Raw genomic sequence first — 14844 nt, 5'->3', positions numbered from 1 at the left:
TTTGATCTTTCTCTTCATACATAAATACACCATGCGTGCATATGTGTATGCCTACAGATGTAATTTTCAATTTAAGGAAAATTTTATAAAACTAAAAAAAGTCACTAAAGACTCTGTTAAAGAGTACTTCAACTGATTTAGGCATAATTTAATGGTTGAGATGTAAACAAAGTCATACAGAGTGGTTTAAGTGCATTGTACCTACCGATTCAGATTTCTTTAACCTCTTCAAATCCCAGGCTTATTACATACTAAGGCTTATTATTCAGTAACTACAGGGACGGGCTGAACTATTCTTAGGTTATAAAACTGTGGGCCCTTGCCATCTGAGAGGTTAAAGTGGTGATTGGAACAAATATAAATATAGCCATTTTATTTACGATCCAAAATGACCAGTGAACCCAGACATGTCTTCTGAGTTTCAGATGATGATTAAATAGTGGTAAATCTGGAGAAAACATATTTTCTTTGGGGACAATTTTGCCTTATAATGCCCTGCATATACATCTCTGCCATCAATGAATTTTAAAAATATGTTACAGGCCAAAACCTTATTTTAATACTATCATAAAACAATTTCTCAGTCAACAGGCCGAGTATTCATAACCATTTCTGTGAGGTAGCCTTTAAAGCTGGGGTGCCAAACTCACCACTAAAAGGGCCATATTAAAAATCTCAACAAATCCGTGGACCAGAGATTCCCTATGTTTTATTTCATTTTTAATTAACATTAATTAACTATAAACCAAAATGACCACTGTTTATTCACAATACGCAAAAACTTTAACAGTAAAATATACTGTAGTAGACTATGAAATATTACATGATTACTTGACATATTCAAAATTAAAATGTCCCTAGGAGATAGTTCTTCTAAACCTACCTATCTGCATAAACTAGACACCTGGCATCTTTTCTTTGCTGCAAGTTTGTTAATACGTGGGCTCAATTTCTGAGCTGCTAAGCTAACGTTAAGTGTTTATATTGGCTGAACTGTGGTTAGTGTGTTTGGTGATACAACTGATGTGACACTGTGTATAACTGAGGTGTAACCACTGTCCCATTATTGTTGTTGAGGTAGGAGAGTTGGAGCGCACATTACGCTGCAGTGCATGCTGGGGACTGTAGTGCAGCGCATTGTGAAACAACTAATATTAATAGAAAACTAAAATATTTTGCAGGCCGGATAGGATTGTGTCAGGCGTTTGACACATGGGCTTTAGAGGCATTAAATGCTTCTGATGTCTGGTTCCTATCACCACCACTGTGAACAATCCTAACACTGGAAGTTTCTCTACAGCAGTGCATCTTACACCAAATTACTCTGAATGACTTTGTTTACATCTTAATGATTTAATGACATAGAAATTTTGGAAAATCAGCACAATTTCCCATTTAAAGTCAACAAAACTGTGGAACGCTTTGAGCAATCAAAGCCTACTAGGCCTAATGAGGAACATGACCGACAGTGTCATGTTGCAGCACCGTGGTGAAAAGTCTGGTTCTCCACAGCGCCCAGGAATTACACCAACTACTTTTGCAAGTCAGCAGCCCTAACCTCTCAGTTACCTGCTGTCAACTGTGATTTAGAAATCTCATTTCAGCATTTACTGCATAACATCACATTTTCCTTTTCTACACTGTCTCTCAAACCCAAATAGGACTGCAAAATCTATTAGAGTGGAGAACATCATCCTTATTAATGCCAATAACGATGGTGCCAATAAATGCTGACTGTGAATACTATGCGTTTGCCACTTGCTTTCACACATGCCTACACATGTGCACACAAGATAATGGACAAGAAGTTTTGGGAGCAAAACAGAGTTGGACCCTGCCTTACTGGCACTCAGCCTTGGAAAATGGAGTGCCATAGAGTAATGAAAACAATGAACCCGGCTGGAAGGCTGTTTTCCAGTACCCTTCTAACTGCACCGTTACAGCCAGACCCAAAACACCATCTTCAGCCACTATCAACAAGATAGCTTTCATAAACACCCTGATGGTGGGTAAAAGGTGAAAAAAGAAACACTGTAGTCCTTGAAGAGCTTTTCCATAAGCGAGGCTGGAGGCAAAACAGGAAGTGTCTCTGCAGCTGAAGAGTTATAGGAGAATTTTGCCAGAAAAGGCAGCTGATGCAGACACCCAGGGGGATGCTCAGAAGCAGACCAGACCAAGGGATGCTCTAACTCTTCTCCTACTGTCCGGCATGCTCGCACTGCATGTCATCTGTGTGGTTAGAACTCCCTGAAAATCTTAAGTGCAAGGAAGACATGCAAAATGTATCTCCATTTTTTGATTTTATTTTTCCACTTTATTTGAACACAGTGGAGGTTTTTTTACATTGTGTGAAAGTTTCATGATCAATGGACCCGTAGTAACTCCACACTAAAATTTAAGAAAGTTTTTTCCTGTTTCTGTAAAGTTACCATTTTGAATTTTTTTTGTTGGACAGCAATGATACATATACAAGTTGAATGGATTTCATGTTCAAAACTTTATATACAGACTCAAAGTGACTTGCAACTGTCAGACACACTATCAAGGTGCCAAACTACTCCAACAATTAGACTATGATATCAATTACTGTTAAAAAGCTGATGCAGATTTTTATTATCGACACACTGTTACTTTAAAAAAGCGCTCTATTATGCTTTGTAATGTACGTGTAAAACACGACCGTGCTGATAAAGTGCAGTAGACTTCAGGAAGGGTCAGGGTAATATGTTTCATTGTAACACAAAAGAAGAAACTGTTGCACTGACAAAACTTTGAATGATGGCAGCAGTGAAGGGAGAGAACCTGGAGAGGGTGTAATGGTTAATTAAGGTGATTAATCAAATGATAGTTGATAGGTTAGTTGAATACGAAACTAATCAGTAGTTGTAGCCCTAGATCAAAAACTCTTTTTGGTGACCTGTTGATCTGTATCTGTAGCCTTCTTCTGCAGGCCCTCTGGGTGCCTTTCTGTCTGTTGAATGGAAATCAGTTAAGATATTTTTCATTAAATAAAATGGCCAGGGCCCACTGGTAGACCCCAAAGTTTTATTACACACTTCCATAACCTAAGAATAGCTCAGCCAATTTTAAGTCCCTATAGTTACTGAATAATAAGCCTTAGTATGTAATAAGCCTGAGATTGTAAGGGGCTAAGTAAAATATTTTATCCTGTAACTCAGTTATCAGATTAACTAGGACACTGTTGGCTCTTCATGTGAACTGTTGTGACTGTGCTGAGCTGCTAGCGAGCAATGAGAGGTGAAAGGGAAGGGGTGAGAACCCCCTGCTGTCAAAACAATTCACATCTCTCCACCAAGACAGTCATGCTTATTTAAAAAAGAACACAACAACCTCAGCTTCCTTGACAATTATGTACAACTGTCACAACAAAAACAGCATTTAAATACAATAAAAACATTTTTTTATAAATGTAGGCTTGCTCACCGACAAACATGACAATCCAGTTCTGGTTTTGTATATCAAACACATTTCCATAGATTCCAACATTACTGAAGAAATAACATAACAGTCAGAATCTACACTTTATGCCTATCGTGAAGAAGAGTTAAGCTATTTTTAAAGGCAGCTTTATCTTCATGCTGGTTCTCATCTCCAAAATGCCTTTATACATTCTAGACACAATTACGTTCAACAAGTAATAAAGCTGCTTACACCTGCCTGTTGTTCATAATACAAGCTAAACTGCTTGCGAGTAAATTTTTTTTTGTGGGCTCACAATGTTCTTGAAATGAAACACAACACCAGATTTATTGGATTTAGACAGGCCTGCATGAAAGAGTTGATATTCAAGCAAACAGATGAGATATCCTAACATATTAGATAGCTTTTTCAATGTTTACACATAATCTTACATGCGACCTCCCTTTAAGGAACCAATTAGGGACCAAAATAGTTTGTAGCACTCAGCTGGGTCCAGAATCTTCACCAACATTAGGGAACCTAATAAGAACACATGCGAAAGCTTTTTCTGAGAGCGCACACAGATAAAGTGTTGCAGATATACAGCGTTTTAGGACTTTTTTCAGGCCTATTCAGATGAACAGCCCACGGGTGCTTAACTCTTATGGGAACGGCAAGTTTGTTTTTGATTTCAGGTTATCCTAGGAACACACAAGTGCCTCCAAAAATAGTCAGCATTTCATAAGAGGGAGAGCGAGAGAAGGGGGAGTTGAGGAGGGAGTTTAGCCCATAATGAGGACCAGATGCCTCACCTTCACTGGTAGCCACATTCCTGGGAGCTTTGGTGGGCGTGTGATCAGTGCCGGAGCTCACGTCGGAGGAAATGCTGGAGCTTCCTTTACCTGTGTGACCAAAGAGACAGTGTAACATGGTTTTTCATGACACATGCTTGCTTATTTACATGGTAACATATACGTTTTCAGTACTGTGTCAGTGGGAGTGCTGGTGTTTGGTATCAGTTCAGGGTGAGTGTTAGTGTTTAGTTCCCACTGCAAGTCAATGTTACAACAGATGCAGTAAAAATGCAATCAGACTTCCAAGGCTTTGCTGGTCAGCCATTTTCCAAATTATTACCGGTGGCATAGAGACATGTCTTGTTTCTAATCCAAATCTGAGGTCTGAGGTTTTCATGATTAAGGATTTTGAGGAAGAAAAAAGAGTCAATATTTAATGCTCATCGTGAATGCAGTGGAGCTGAGCTAAACCCTTTTAGTTTACGTCTTCCTGCCAATGAAAGTGCAGCCAGTATCCGGCACTGGAACAATGCATGGAAGAAATTGCTTTACTTGATCACTGGCAGAGTTTTCAGTTGTGTTATGATGAAGTATGACAGCTCTGCCTGTGACACGTTCAACTATCTTTGGCCGTCTTTAATTCAGCTCCGTTAATTCAGTTATACAAGAATCAAACCTAGAGAGACCAGTTCGAGACAGTAAAAGAACTAAAACATCACAAACATGTAGAAAGACCATAAAGCAAATTGTCAAGCTTAATACAGAATTGCAAGGCTAGCTAAATCATCCAGCAACAGCTTGCAGTGATTCAAGGGCAAGAAGAATTATTATAGTGTTATAGACAAGTTGAAGTCCTTCTAAATCAAAAAGGCATTATGAGAGAGTGCTTTCTTACCAAATTACGTTGACACTGAAACTAACCAGAACTGTGATCGTATGTAACGCACTGAAAGTGACACATGATGACATTGGGGTCTTGTTACTTAAAGGCCTCTTTATACCATGACCAGTCCAATTTCAAGCTAATTGATATGAACTTTTGCATTTACTTGGAACTGTCTTTCAAACTAAATGTATTTATATTTATTATCTATAAAAATGACAGAGTTATGACATTTGTGTGGTTTTATGTATCAAAAACAGTCATAATTCACTTTTATATGACCATTTTCCCAACCACTCTTTAAACCTTCGATTTAAACAGGCTGTTTGTGTTACTGTGTATTTAAGACTGATATATGTAAATGATCTCTGTTCTGGTTGGCTGCCCTCTATTATGCCTATTTCAGAAAGTGGTCCAGGCTAAAACTTTCCTTATAACTTTAGAATAAATGGGCGGAGCTAAATTGCTGTTGACTGAATAAGTAGCATATGTGTAAATACTGTTTCTCATAAAAACAATTGAAAACAAGTTGTTTTTGCAGTTCTGGTTCCCGTATATGGACTGTATGGTCGACGAATGATATGTTTTGAATCTTTAATAATGTTTACATTCTACATCAAACTCTCATTTAAAAAAAAAAGAGAGAGAAAATCATGGTTTTCCATGACAGGGGCCCTTTAACAACCTGAGAGCACAGATGTTTCCGTGTAGATGCTTTGATTAAAGAAGAAGTAAGCTAAGACCCTCAGCAAAGACTCTGTATTCACCAAAGGAGCACTGCTGTATGCATGCATGTGTGTGTGACGGGGCTATTTTACAGCAGTTTATCCTCTGTCAGGTCATAAACTCAAACCACAAGTGGCTTTGTGCAAGACTGGCTTGTGCTTTTATCCCACATAAGTTCTCCCTGTAAACAAACCCCTCTTCACACGCTCTGAGTGTGCATCACACACATCACATGATTCCAGTGACACACTGCAAACACCCACCCACCCACCAGTGTCTAGCATTAGCACTGCTATGCGGAGACGAGATGATTCAAACAAGCCTCTGCATCACCAGTGAAGCATAGATGGAGGCGGGGCCCTCTTAGCGCCTCATTCATAACGACTACATAAAACCCACCACGCAAACTAAACTCAGTCATTTCCACATTCTCTCCTTTCCTAAACCAACCAGTGCAGTTAATGTGGCTAACATGAGGCAGGTCCCCTTCATCATTACCATTGTGACGACATGCTGTGGTGACATCACTGAGCCAGCACATCTGCTTCCATTTCCACATCAGGCCCCGGAATGTGACTCGCCAGGCGAGTGGACACAATTTGTTGCATAGTCAAATGGCATGAATTAAGACTCAACAGGAAGACTGTTATTTTGTTGCTATGTGAAGCTCCTGGGTAGCTCTGAAGTTCGGGACAGTGTCGTGTCGGATGGTGAAATTTATATTTTATTATTATGATATTGTTGCCTAAGGATACACAACAGTTTCAGTCCTTGGGATTAAGAACCAAAACCACAAAAGTCTGGCGATGAATTTCTCTCGTACAGTGTTACCACTTCTCTGCCTAACATCACCAGTGTGTGTTAAAGATAAAACCATAAAAAATAATAAACTGCATTCAGGAGTCAGAGTAGGATTCTGAAGAGTCAGCTATTTGTTTACCAGCTTTATCCTTTGAGTGCCAGTTTACCATCAAGAGCTAAAGATTGATCTAATGAACTAAAAACATAATGATTTAGTTTAGTGGCTGGCTCTTTTAACAGTTTCCTGCTTGACTACCAGCTGTTTCGGCTGCTTTTTGGATGTTGGAATGGCGCTGGAAACAAAGACAGTCCTTTTTCTATCTTTATGCATCCAAAGTGGTGTTTGGAGAGAGGAGTAAAAGCAGTCTATATGGGTTTTTGGTTATGTCATCATTTCATTATTACACAAACAGTGGTTTCAGTAAAAATTAATGATGGAAAGACTTAAGAAGCAGCTGATCAGTGTGGAGGAGTGAGCGACCCAGCTTTTGATCCTTCATCCGTTACTAATATAAAAGATCTTCTCTCTTTAATGGAGCATTTTAGTATTCTAGAGTAGGGCAGGGCAGGACACAAACTAATGCAGGGTAAATTGTAACATGGACATTTTATGTAGTTAAACTGGTTTCAGTAGAATGTGCTTTTAGCCATGGTCTCGCGAGTTCAGCAATTGGGCAGATTTTTCCAGATTCATCAAAGACTGTTTTTCTACCATATGAATAATTTTTCATTAAATGTGTTTTTTGTTAACTGAGTTCTGTGTATGACACAGAATTCACACTTCTTATTTCATTTGCCATATTCCTCCCATATAAATTCAAAACGGTCCATGTTTTGGACATTTTTATCCACAGATTAATCAAAAATGTGCTACAGATATCATGTAGATCAATATATTTCAGTTTTATTGTGTCAACATTAGGTCTTACACTTTGTGGTCAAAAATAAAGGTGGCATTGTTTAACACAACCAAACAACACAGTCTTATATAGAGTTAACTGTGTTTTGCATCAGTCAACCACTCTACCTTTTTAATGACTGTTACTACTAGCCTCTCCATCTGTTATAGTTTACCCCGCCCATGTGGTTCGATGTAACATTTGCACTCCTGCCAGTTTCACCTGAATTGTCCACAAACAGCAGGTGCTGCAAACAAACTGTTCGGTTTCAACTGTAGAGGAGACTGAATTATTCTCTCAGTTCAGTTAAAGCAGTGAAAGTCTGGCCTTTTTATCAGACTCACTTCATTAACAAGCCGTTAATAAATGATTCTTTGGCAAACCTTGATCTTCCAAATGATGCGTAGAATGTTTTGCCCTGTAAAAGCAGTTCCATTACTCAGGAGCTTAGCACCCATTGACAGCTATTTTCCACTGATAGCATGTGAACATTTTAAGCACACACAGAGAGAGAGAGAGAGAGAGAGAGAGAGAGAGAGAGAGAGAGAGAGAGAGAGAGAGAGAGAGAGAGAGACAGCTTGAATTCATAAAATCTAGGCTCGATTCTGCTTCTGTACAGAGACCAATAACACTGGCAGACTTAATGACTTCATGCTCATAATTTCTGTCAATGACTTCTGCCTTCTGCATAATTAGTGAGATGTCATATGGGGTGGTTGTAGTCGGGGTTAAAGTGGATCTGTTTTCACAGTTGTCATATTTCATTGCTTTCCTTTTAAAGCCTTTAAGATACAGAAGGCTGGGCTGCTTCCCAGACATCACTGATGAGGATTTATTTCACTGGAACCTCTCCTGTTTTCCCTTTGACTACCAGTCTATCCACCTTTCCAGCAGATACATCCATGTCACAATTGACTGAGAGGTGCAGAAATGAGAGAGAGATAGTGAAAGAAAAAGAGAATGAAAGCGAGACAAAGAGATCAAAAGAGCAAGAATGGTAGAGTGAGAGAGAGACAGAGAATCTGAGCTCTTTGAGAAAAAACAGAAAGAAGAAACAATGTAAGAAAATGAGAGTTTGTTGAGAAATGGTGAGAGGAGAGAGAGAAGAGAGAGAGATAGAGACAGAGAGAGCTCTGAGATGAAGAGAGAAAAAGAACAAGAGAGAGAGAGAGCACCCTTTGACAGACAGAACTCTGAGAGAGAGAGAAGGAGAAGATCTCTGAGTTTAAAGGAGAAAAAGAACGGAGGAGTGAGAGAGAGAAAGAGGAGAAAGCTGAGAGAGCGAGATAGAGAGAAACAGCTCTTTAAGAGAAAGAGAGAGAGAGAGAGAGAGAGAGAGAGAGAGTGTGTTTTGAGTGAAACAAAGAGAGATGGAGAGCACTCAGAGATGAAGAGAGAAAAAAAACAAAAGAGAGAGAGAGCACCCTTGAGAGACAGAAATTGAGAACTCAGAAAGAGAGAGAGAGAGAAGGAGCTCTTTGAGATTGAAAGAGAACGAGAATAAAAGAGAGAGAGAGAGAGAGAGAGAGAGAGAGAAGAAAGCTCTCAAAGAGAGAGAAACAGCTCTTTGACAGAGAAAAAATGAGAAACAAGAGTTCGTTGAAGGGTGGAGAAAGAAGAGATACAGAGAGCATGTTTTGAGCGAGAGAGAGAAAGAGAGATAGAGAGAAAGAGGGAGCTCTGAGATGAAGAGAAAAAAGAACAAAAGAGAGAGAGAGAAAGAGAGAGCACCCTTTGAGACAGAAACTGAGAGATAAACAAACAGAGAAAGAGAATTCTCAGTAAGACAGAGAGAGAGAAGAGAAAGAGCTCTTTGAGAATGAAAGAGCAAGAAAGAAAGGAGAAAGCTCTTTGGGAGAGCGAAAGAGAGAAAAACAAAGCTCAGAGAGTGAGAGAGAGAGAGATAGAGAGAAAGAGAGTGTTTTGAGCAAGAGAGAAAAAGAAAGAGACAGGGACAGGGACAGAGGGAGCTCTGGGATGAAGATAGAAAAAGAACTAAAGAGAGAGAGAGAGAGAGAGAAGAGGAGAGCTCTTTAAGATTGAAAGAGAAAGAGTATGAAAGAACGAGACAGAAAGAGGAGAAAGCTCTTTGGGAGAGGGAGAGAGAGAGAGAGGGAGAGAGATGGAGAGAGAAAGAGAGCTCTGAGAGAGAGATTACGAGTTTAACACCGTTGTCTCCGCCCCATTAAACTCACCACGTGCCGCCGACACTTTCCGAAGAAGTGAGCTGTGAAAAGCTGCAGGACTGAGAAGAGTCCAACTTGTTTACTTTTCTGGAAAACAACTTGTCAGAAACGTTCAGCGGTTTCCTGTGTCGTGCTTATGTAAGGTGCAAAGAGAGTTTAGCAGGGTGTTAGTTCTCTGAGTGAAATTCAAGACCAGGTCAATCTCAAGTACAGATGCTCGAGGCACAAACGGAGAAGAATAGCATACGTTTATGAACCCTTGATGAGGTATCACGTTTTGCAGAGATGCACTTGAAAGCCAAGTACTCCCTCCTCATTCGGCTCTGTAATAACGTTCAGCTTTGAAGGGCAATCTTCCTGCATTAACTAATTGAATCGAGCTGAAACGCACTGTGACTGCGGCAACAGCTGTCTTGAGAAAAGTACGAGGCACTGACCCAGACTCAAAAGCTTCTACATTCCAGCTGTTTGTAGATAATGTTCACTCCTCAGATCTGTAAATGAGCAGATAGGCTGACGATGTGCCAAGGGATACAGTACTCGTCTAGTTAATTAGCCAGAACAATATTTCAGTCTTCTTTTGTAAATCTGGTATTCTGTCAGTGATTGGATCCATATGATCAGCTTCTAGGCTGAATATAGACAACCAAATGGTCAAATCAGATTGGCATTTGTCTTTGTTTTACTGGATTCAAGAGTTTTGACACGCAATTGGCACGTGACCATTGGCTAAAATGGCGCACCACATTATGAATGTATGAACGCAGTCCAATCTGGAACTGAAAATATTTGGTTGGATGTGATTTTATGCTGCCTTGGGGAACACATCAGAGAAATATCTGATTTGACTGCCTGTAGCCTAAGACAACAATCCCGCTTAGCCCAAGTATCCCTCTGACACCTTTAAGCAGTTTATTCAGGAATGCAAAGATCTATGATGGGCAGTTCACATCTGCTATGGTATTCTTTGATTTTTGTGGCCATCACATGCCAGTCGCAGCCTAACTTAAGCATCCTTGTACTTTACTGAATGCAGTTTAGTCCTGAAAATGTTCAAATCAACATCTGAAATGTTCATCAAATGACCCGAAACAGTAAGCACGTGTTTGAATATAGCAAGTACACCTATATGGACAAAAGTATGGGGACGCACCTCCTAATTACTGATTTCAGGTGTTCCAGCCACACCCATTGCTAACAGGTGGATAAAATTAAGCACATAGCCTTGCAGTCTCAATAGACAAACACTGGCAGTAGAATAGGTAATAATGATTTATTAATAAAGTATGCCAGACTCTGGGGCAGTGAAAACATATTCTGTGGAGTGACGAATCACACTTCTCCATCTGGCAGTCTGATGGACGAGTCTGGGTTTGGTGAATGCCAGGAGAATGTTACCTGCCTGACTGCATTGTGCCAACCATAACGTTTGGTGGAGGAGGGATAATGCTATGGGGTTGTTTTTCAGGGGTTGGCCTAGGAGCCTTAGTTCCAGTGAAGGGAAATCTTAATACCAAGACATTTTGGACAATTCTATGCTTCCAACTTTGTGGGAACAGTTTGGTGAAGGCCCTTTTCTGTTCCAGCATGACTGAGCCCCAGTGCACACAGCAAGGTTCATAAAGCCATGGCTGGGTGAGTTTGGTGTGGAAGAACTTGACTGGCCCACACAGAGCCCTGACCTCAACACCATTTAACACCTTTGGGATGAACTAGAATGGAGCCAGGCTCTCTCATCCAACATCACTGTCTGACCTCACAAATGCTCTTCTGGATGAATGGGCAAACATTCCCACAGACACTCCAAAATCTTGTAGAAAGCTTCCCAGAGAAGTGGAAACTGTCATAGCTGCAAAGGGGGACCAACTCCATATTAATGCCTTTGAAATTAGAATGGGACATCATAAAAGCTCCTGTGGACATAATGTGTAGGTGTCCCAATAGTTTTGTCCATTTAGTGTACATACACAACACCGGGGGTCACAGATGTTATCCACAGGAAAGCACTCCTGATTCTACTTGTTTATTCAGTTAGTCTCACTCTTCAAACAATTTGTTAGTATGAGGTGAGTTTCTGCTTTGTTTGAATTAAACCTGCAGCCACATCAGCCCTATGTGGAAAGACTGACCCCTGTAGTACTACATTTAAGTTGAAGGTAGCAATAATAAGTATGAAGACAGGAAGATTGATAATCGACAGAATAATAGGATAATAATTTGTCTTTATTAATCTCTGCTATAACTAATAATCAGTACACAACCTCCTCCACTAAATGTTGGATAATTTCCAGACACTATGTTCAATGTTTATGGAAATACTGTACTGTTTACTACAAGATGTCTGTGACTTTCTTCTGGCGGTCTTAAGTGAGATAAATATCAGGCGTTCACATGCTGACGATGAATATCTATGTGTTGTATACAATACTGTGCAAAGGTTTTAGGCACCTAAGAAATTGTTTAAAAATATTTATCTTGGCTGTGAGTGAGTTTTTGCCTGTAAAAACACTATATAACATTTATAATAAATACAAATAAACACAAACACAGCAAAGAAAGTAGTTGATAATCCTGTGAGTTAGTTATAAGAACAGAGGTTTGGTTATTGACTTGTTGCTGACCTCCAGCCATCGCATGTCTTCGTTAAACTTTCATCAATAGCGCACCTGATTTAATATAATGAAGGACCAATTAGACAAACTAGGTATTGGATGATAACTGCAAATTATTCTGGGCAGCCTTGAGGAGAGGTCTGGAAATGGTTAAAGCCCCAGGGAACCAAAAATCCATGTTTTCTTTCTAAGTACACTCTTAAAGATGGTTCTTCTAGTGTTCTTTAGTAAATGAAATGGTTCTATATAGAACGATGAACACTCAAAGAACTCTTTGCATGATTATAGGGTTCTCTGCATTGTGAACGTTTTCTTCAGATTGATGAAGAATGTGCAGTAGATGGTCTATATATATATATATATATATATATGTGTGTGTGTGTGTGTGTGTGTGTGTGTGTGTATATACACATATATGTTCTACATAGCACCAAAAAACTATTGTTATAAGCCAAAGAATTCTTTGTTGGTTCTTTATAGAACCCTTTTTGCTAAGAGTGTAGGTTCATCTTGCTCTTGTAGGCACACAGTATACATGAATAAAGTATGTATTGTGGATAACTTTCCAGCATCCAATATATGGCTCCAAAATGTCCCTCTCTCGATGTCCTGGGAAGTCTTAATATTGGGAATTGCTTACATAAGCAGTACCCCTAAGGCAGATGTGTCTTGTCCCACCCCCACAGCTTTAACAAAACAGCGTTCCCCTGTGCTGTAGTGGTGTCCAATTTTAAAGGACCGGTGTGGCTGCAGGTTTTTATTCTGAAGAAGCAGGAGCATTCCTGACTCTGCTTGTTTAATCAGTTGGTCTTAGTCTTCAAACAATTGATCAGGTGCCTGCAGCCACACCGGCCCTTTGCAGATAAGATCGGACACCCCTGCCCTGTGGTCAAGTCCATCTCTCTGGTCAAGTCAGAGAAACTTAATAGCTTGTGCTGTTGTGTTTAGTTCAGTGATGGCTAGTAGTGTTGGACTTAAGGATGCTTATTAGGCCACGCCCACACAGTTCTCAGATGAGTCTGATCTGATTTTAAACCTGAATTTTATTATATTTTTATTTTTTTATTCAAACTTTGCTGGATGTTTAATGTAACACTCAATTTTAGGATCTTACAGACACTTTGAATGTTTAAAACTGTGGAACTTTAAACAAACACAGACATACATAAATCATTACTTATTGGATTTTCTAATAATATTTGTATTTATTCTAATATTCTCAGCTTTCAGCCCAGATAAATGACTTTTTAAATAATATTGTCTCAGATGACTAAGGCTTTTGTACAAAGAGAGAGAGAGAGAGAGAGAGAGAGAGAGAGAGAGAGAGAGAGACAGAGTGCAATGTGGACCGTGTTGTGCTGAGGTTCGCCTGAACTTTGAGCTGGACAGACATCTGTAAACCCACCATGAGGATCAGATCAGGATGACCAGATGTGGACTCTCGCCTTGACTGCTGAGCACAAGATCTAGAAGTTCTCAAGGCGGAAGAAACGAACCTCTTTATCTGGACTCGTTATCTCAGCCTGGTATGGCATGAAGCTGACTTTGACTTGACCACAGTAACATCTAAGCACTTGAGAAGTTCTGCTGATTTGGGACAACAGAAAGCAAATGTAGAAGAACAGAACGGCTCTCAGTCTCAGGTCAGACGTGCCTCTCACTACAGCAGACTGACCCGCTTGTTCCCAAACCACACACAGCACAGGAAGAATAGGAGAACAGATTCAGCGCAGTCTAAGTTCGCTTTTACACGCAGGCAGCTTTGTGAAAGTCAGCTTTTCTACGTACCTTCGCTTCCGTACTGTTTCCCATTGTTCGCGCCCATCCTGCAGAAGACATGGTCTATCCACACAACCCCGCGGTACACATGGCGCTTTACACACTAAATCAGCCAACACGAGCTCGAAAAGTACTTCCAACTCTTAATAGCGAGGTGAGGGAAAAAGCCAGAGGAGAGCAGCGTCGCGTACAGCCGTCCAGTCCGAAAGAAACAGCACTGTGCTGCCCAGAAAGGGCTTAAACCTGGTTAGAAGGCTCCATTGTGTCCGTCCACTCAGTCCTGCAGAGATGTTAGTCCAGCGCAGACTGCTCGGGGAGAGGAGAGGCTCAAGATCATATTCTCCAGCAGAGGGATGCAGGGGCTGAAGCACAGGGGCTTTAAAGAGACCGCTGGGTTTAAGGCTGAGCTGAACTTGACACTGCAGTGACCATCAGTGTGGAAACAGGGGCGTAGCTAGAACACAAAAGAATGCAGTGACAGAGAGTTTTATTGGCGTGGCACTGCTAAGATTAATAAACAAGTAAATAAATGAATAAAATAACCTCACTGTATTAAAATTATACACATAGTTTCTACACTTTGTCCATTTTATCAGCTCCACTTACCATATTGGTGCACTTCGCACTTCTACAATTACAGACTTTGTTAGCCCCCCCTTTTGCCCTGTTCTTCAGTGGTCAGGACTCCCACAGGACCACCGCAGAACAGGTATTATCTGTGTGGTGGATCATTCTCAGCTCTGG

At 40.3% G+C, this 14844-nt stretch overlaps 1 protein-coding gene across 1 annotated transcript in view; it reads right to left on the bottom strand.

The window, feature by feature from the left end:
• The window catches only part of si:dkey-192l18.9 (F-box/LRR-repeat protein 7), a 37150-nt gene extending 22633 nt beyond the window's left edge, over positions 1 to 14517 (bottom strand). Inside the window, exons 1-2 of the mRNA XM_036582848.1 lie at positions 14110 to 14517; positions 4233 to 4322 (exon numbers count right to left, since the gene is read on the bottom strand). Of these exons, the coding sequence (XP_036438741.1) occupies positions 4233 to 4322; positions 14110 to 14146 (127 nt within the window). The 5' untranslated portion in view covers positions 14147 to 14517. The remainder of the gene's footprint in view (positions 1 to 4232; positions 4323 to 14109) is intronic.
• Between the last annotated feature and the right edge of the window lie 327 nt (positions 14518 to 14844).

The sequence above is a fragment of the Colossoma macropomum genome, unplaced genomic scaffold (genome assembly GCF_904425465.1).
Source record: "Colossoma macropomum unplaced genomic scaffold, Colossoma_macropomum, whole genome shotgun sequence".
Taxonomy (NCBI): domain Eukaryota; kingdom Metazoa; phylum Chordata; class Actinopteri; order Characiformes; family Serrasalmidae; genus Colossoma; species Colossoma macropomum.
Note: the sequence above shows the minus strand (reverse complement) of the source record. Positions and strands in the feature narration are given on the sequence as shown.